At 48.5% G+C, this 6000-nt stretch overlaps 1 protein-coding gene across 9 annotated transcripts in view; it reads right to left on the bottom strand.

The window, feature by feature from the left end:
- Window positions 1-812: 812 nt before the first annotated feature.
- The window catches only part of LOC138754962 (polyamine-transporting ATPase 13A3-like), a 49450-nt gene continuing 44262 nt past the window's right edge, over window positions 813-6000 (bottom strand). For 8 of the 9 annotated variants that reach the window (XM_069920037.1, XM_069920042.1, XM_069920043.1 and 5 more), the window contains 3 exons: window positions 4585-4673; window positions 1334-1414; window positions 813-1014 (listed from right to left, as the gene is read on the bottom strand). In XM_069920037.1, coding sequence (XP_069776138.1) covers window positions 853-1014; window positions 1334-1414; window positions 4585-4673 — 332 coding nt within the window. In that variant the 3' untranslated portion in view covers window positions 813-852. The remainder of the gene's footprint in view (window positions 1015-1333; window positions 1415-4584; window positions 4674-6000) is intronic. The other variant, XM_069920040.1, reaches the window with a different exon arrangement.

Genomic DNA, 6000 nt, shown 5'->3' with positions numbered 1-6000 from the left:
AACATATCTTTAGCATCAGTGGACGCTGTGAGACCAGCTGAGTTCCTCCACACGTTTCTGGAAAAGCAAGATTGCAGCTGCAGGAAATCTGAATGGAAATATTCAACTCTGGCGACATCTGTGGAGACAGAAATGGTTACTATCTCAGCTCAGAAGTGGTTGGAAGGTCTGCAGGATTTGGCCAATGATGCTAGATTGAGAAGCAATGAACAAAATGCTGGGAGAACTTGGGGTGAGGGGCTGGGGGCATCAAGCTGCTTGGTTCCCTCTCTCCACCCAACCTGGTGCTGCAGCATCTTCTATTTCCTTATTTCCACTTTTACTCAGATCTCAGCCCTAACAAATCCATAGGAAAGTGCTTCATATTGATCTATGATTGTAACTACTTGACAAAACATGGGGGAAGGTCAGGGACCGGGGCGGTGGGTGCAAGAGTGGGGACTCGGGGATGGGGTAGGAGTGGGCAAGGACTGGGAGGATGGGGAGGGTGAAAACGGGGGGGGATGGGGGCCAGCGAGGATTGGGGGGGGGATAGAGGAGGGAGGACAGGACAGGGGAGGGATGGAGGAGAAGCAAGGACTAGTGGGGAGGAAAGTGAGAACTGAGGCAGGGAGGGGGAAAGCCAAGCAGAGTTAATGGAAGAGTGATTGGCTGCAGGTGGGTCTTTGGGGAAAGGCAGGGGAATTGGGTCTAGTAGGTCTACAGGACACAAACCCAGACATCACGCACCAAGGACAATTCAGTACTTAGGAGCACCTTGCACCTCCACAATTGAAATGAGGCAGGGATCTCAATGAACAAACAGTCAGCAGGAGTTTGTCCAACTGTTTAATGATAAATATGTGATCTCAGCTACTGTACAGAGTTCCTGTGTGAGTCAGAAACCGTGGCTGGTGGCCAGGAAGGGTCATTCTGCAACTCTTGGTGGAGCCTCTTGTGCTTCACCAGGGAGGCAGATGGGCAGTACACACGGCTCAGCCAGTTCCACAGTCGGTGGTTGTTGGTCACCATCTCCTGCAAAACATCAAAGCCTCAGACCCGAGACCAGACTTTCCTGTCCTAAATATGGTCGTGATGAAGCTTGGAGAAAGGGGATCCGGGGGTGGGAGGGAACAGGGGCACAGTGAGGGAGCGGACTGGGGAACGGGTCAAAGAGGGGACAGAATGGGGAAATAAAAGGATTGTGAAAAGATGCTGTGACATCCTCCTGGAGGAGAGCAGGGAATATCAGTCGGGTTACAGCACTTTCTCGGCACCATCACCCAGAAGGAGTTTGTTAAAAGAACTATCGGAACCTGTGTCAATGAAACAATTGACAAAGTTTAAATCTTACCTCCAGGAAGACAGACAATACAAAATGAGAAATGACCATGAGCAAAATGTAGATCCTCCAAATGTATGGGATGCACACAAACTGGGAAAGAGAGAGAGAGCAGTGAAGACGCCACAGGACTGAACTGTGGGTCAGATCACGACCATTCACACCAATAGCCCCAACGCAGCAGTCAATCCAGACTCCACCCGCCCCCCCCCCCCCCCCCCCCGCCTCCGCTCTTCCTGTATCTGACCCCCCCACAGCAGGCTCCCTGCCCCAGGTGAAGACACCGGACCAGGCTTGGTGGCAGCTTCGATGAAAGGCATTTCCTCTCAGCAATATACAAGGGAAAAATCAAACCACTGACTGGACTCTGTGAGGCGAGGCAAGAGTACCCAGTAAGACAATAAGCTGAGGTTCCTTCAGCGGTTCTAACTCACATACCACCTTAAGTAATCCCTTACTGACCATCGAGTCCCTATGGCGTAGGTCATGGGTTAGTGAGGGATTACTTAAGGTGGTATGCGAGTGGGGAAAAAAGGTTGAGAACCATTAGTCCAAGGCAGTGGTCTTCAAACTTTTACCACTCACATCCCACTTTAAGTAATCCCTGCCATAGATGCTCTGTAATTTCTTAAGGTGGTATGTGAGTGGGAAGGGAATGTTGAGAACTTCTGCTCTAGACCCAATAAGTCAATTAGGTACGATTAAAACAGTGGTTTTCAAATTTTTCTTTCTACTCACAGACCACCTTAAGTAATCCCTTACCAATCAGAGCACCTATGGCAGGGGTGTCAAACTCAAATTCACGGAGGGCCAAAATTAAAAACTTGGACTAAGTCGAGGGCCAAACTAAATATTTATTGAAAATTTTCAACAACATCTGCATGTTTTCTCTTCTTTCAACATATGTAATGTTAAACTTTTTCTTATTAAAATAAATGTTTAATAATAGTTTTGGATAAACTCTTTCATTGTCATTGGCCCATTTCCTTTCGCGTCTGAAACCGTGCACATGACGAGTCAATGAGGGATGAATAAAGCAGTGGTCTTCAAACTTTTTCTTTCCACCCACAGACCACCTTAAGCAATCCCTTACTAATCACAGAGCACCAATGGCACAGGGATGCGAGTGGAAAGAAAAAGGTTGAGAACTGTTGTATTGTGGTAACTCCACATCTGATTAGGTTAATTGTTAGGCAAGTGGTCAGAGAAGGACACCCCCCACCCCAAGAAAGGCTTAAATCACAGGAACAAAATAAGCTTCCGTCTCACTCCTCCCAATCTTACACACAGTCCTGATGTGGAATGTGGGGTCGCAGCTCCACGTTCACCCGAGTTCAGGTGCTGTCAGTGTGGAGTTGGTACGTTCTCCCCTTGTCTTGGACCAACAGGTCGGTCTCCTGACGAAGGCACCCGAACCCCCCGTTGAAACGCCGGCATCCGGGGCGGTGGAGGAATTGGCTGAGAAGAGTGCGTTGCTCCCATCCCCCTCCCATGGTTGGAGAGGGATTAAACTGTGATCTCACGGCGCCGGGCTCGTCTCCATCAAAAGGAGCGGGAGGCAGGGTCAGCCGCGCACGGAGCGAGGGGGAAGGCATCGCCAACGAGACGTTCGGTCTGGCGTCGCCGCTGAAGCGCAGACCCAGCGAGGATGGTCCCCAACTCCAGCCGGATCTGTGTGTCCGGGAGCCGAGCGGGCTGAGTGCGGCACTCCGATCCACGGGATTCGGGTCTCTGAGATCCCTCCACACCTCCGGCGTCTTCGTTTTCACCTTCAGTGTGCATACGCTATACTGGCGCGGCGGCCAGCGGGCCAACTCTAATATATATTTAATATGATCTTGTGGGCCAAATATAATTATATCATGGGCCAAATTTGGCCCTCGGGCCAGAGTTTGACATGTGTGACCTATGGCATTGGGACTACTTAAGGTGGTCTGTGAGTGGAAAGAAAAAGTTTGAAAACAACTGGTCTAAGGCTTCCTTTTTAGACCCAATGGCATTGAAGGGAGATCACTGGGGTTATAGAACTTGCAGTCAAATTATCCACCGCAATCTCCCTCAGAGAGTTGGATGTAATGACCACATCACCAGTATATGAGATGATTAGATGACATTGCTTGAGATCAACACAAATAGTGATCATGGCCCTCCCCAAGCACTACCCTTCCCACAGTGTGGGGCTCCCTCACAGCCCGTCTTTCAGTATTGTCCCTCCCTCCCTCACACGTCCATCTTTCAGTTCTGCCTCTCCCACAGGGTAGAGCTCCCTCAGTACTGCCCCTCCCAAAGGCCAGAGCTCCCTCTACTGCCCCTCCCATGGGGTGGAGCAACCTCAGTACTGCCCCTCCCATGGGGCAGAGCTTCCTCAGTACTGCCCCTCCCATGGGGCAGAGCTTCCTCAGTACTGCCCCTCCCATGGGGAGCTCCCTCAGTACTGCCCCCTTTTTCCCCCCAAAGTATATTTTTTATCATGTGTACATCTTTCTACAAATACACCAAAGTCATCAATTACAATTTCAAGACATAAAACAAGACAACTATATTAAATATAGATGATGGCAACATCATCTGTAAAAGGGCAAGGAAGTGGAAGGTGTGGAGCAGTAACCTGTATTGGAACTTCCTCACTGCCCCTTGGAATGGCACAGAGGGTGTTGACGAGAGATGGCTCAAATTGTGCAGGGCAAGTTTCCGGGTGAGAATCTGGGGCCTGGGTCCAACAGGCTAGTCCTCTAGTGGAGGGGGATCCTGGCCAGAGGCAACCATGTTCCAGACTTTTAGTAGGTTCCAGTAATAGTTGGGCAACCCCCACAATGTGGGGCTCCCTCAGTACTGCCCCTCCCAGTTTGTGGCTCCCTTGGTGCTGAAATTACCAAGTGGAAGTTGCATCCATGAACCAATAGCCCCTTACACACTGCCAACCCTCCTAGAGAGTGGGAAAACCTACACTTCAGGAGCCTTCATTATTTACCTGGTTCATTGGCAACCTGGCAATTTTAAGGGAGGGGGTCCCACCTCCAGCTGAGAGAGCAGGTTGTGCTTTTGCACCGCCAGAAGTTAGTTAACTCATCTGGGCTCTGACACTTACCCCCACCTAGTGTCAGAGCCCAGTTGAATTTAACTTTCCCTGCCAGGTTGGGACATTTCTCACCTCACAATCACTGGGAATGGACCCAGTAAATTAGCTGGTGTGAAAGGGTCTTTTGATTCGACAGTAACTCATGAAGGACAGGGCCATATGACAAGAGCAAGAGATGGATTACCTCAAAAAATGTGTCAAGTCTGTTGCTTGGAAAGAGCATCAGGAAGAGGGTGAAGAGGTAAAGGACGATGAGAACAGCCAGGAACAAATCTGGGAGGAAATGCAAATCAGTGTCACCTTATGCTTGCACAGGCCAAAACACACAGATTAAAAAGGAAATTGCAACCTCTTTCAATAAAGGTACAACCAATAATGAGGGATGTCTTTACATAGGGATCGGGCCAGTCAAATTAGTAATAAGACAAGGGAGGAGGAAGACTTGGACGTTTTGCTAGATGATGTTCCAGAACAATACAGTGAGGAATGGTTGAAAGTGAAGGCACTTCTAGACTGGGCATTGTATCCTGAACGGGTTAATTGGCAAACTCAGTAGATGGGAGCATCTTGGGGAAGAGCGATGATGATGTTGGAGAATTCCTATGAAGATGGATGATGGAACAGATTTTAAAGCAAGGTTTCTGAATCTAAACGAGTGGTTCTCCAAATGCAATAGGCAGTATGTGAGTGGAGGTTGGGGGGTGGGGGGGAAATGATTGAGGACCACTGATGAAAACCAAGAGGCTGCAAGACAAGAGAGTTGGCTGAGATTGATTACTTATGCAGAGTGAGAATAGATTGGCAATGACAAACTGTAGTTGTTCTCTCCTGCCTGGGTAGCATGGTTAGTGTAGAGGTTAGCGCCAGCTACCAGGGTTTTAATCCCACAGTCTATAAGGAGTTTTTACATTCTTACCGTGTCTATGTGGGTTTCTTTCGGGTGCTCCAGTTTCCTCCCACCATTCAAAACACCCATTATCCGAGAATTCAATCAATCAGAAACTCAAACAACCAGCAAAAAAAGGAAATAAATAAATTACATGTAAATAAGACTGGGCAGATAGACCCCGGGGGGGGGGGGGGAGTGATGAGACTTTGTTGAACAAGCGCAGGTTTGCCCTGCTCTATTAGCAATGCCCCTCAATTCACACGCATTGTGTGGAGGTGAGCCAGGTGGTCAGCAGCAGGAAGGTGTGCTGATGGCCTGAGGTAGGTCAGGTTGTCAGTGCGGGGAAGGTGCATCGACTTTCCCAAAGTATCTCCCTATCCCTGCCTAGTAAGAGACTATATTAGTATTCAGTATATTAGTAAGGCTTTAACCATAAACTGTGGGGGTGGGTGCATGGTTAGTGCAACACTGTTACAGCACCAGCGACTGGGAATAAAACTAAATTTTTAGTTAATGGGAACTACCTGATTAAAGTGAACTTTACATAATTAAAAAGTACAATACTAATTTTTTTCTAATTTCTTTACAGTTTTCACTGTCTTTATCTTTTAAACTGTGTATTCTAAAAGCAGATGTATTAGTGTAGTGTGGGGGGGGGGGGTCATGTGACCTCTCTGCCTGGAACCTGCTGGGAAGGTGCTTCACTTGCCA

The sequence above is a fragment of the Narcine bancroftii genome, chromosome 2 (assembly GCF_036971445.1).
Source record: "Narcine bancroftii isolate sNarBan1 chromosome 2, sNarBan1.hap1, whole genome shotgun sequence".
Taxonomy (NCBI): Eukaryota; Metazoa; Chordata; class Chondrichthyes; order Torpediniformes; family Narcinidae; genus Narcine; species Narcine bancroftii.
Note: the sequence above shows the minus strand (reverse complement) of the source record. Positions and strands in the feature narration are given on the sequence as shown.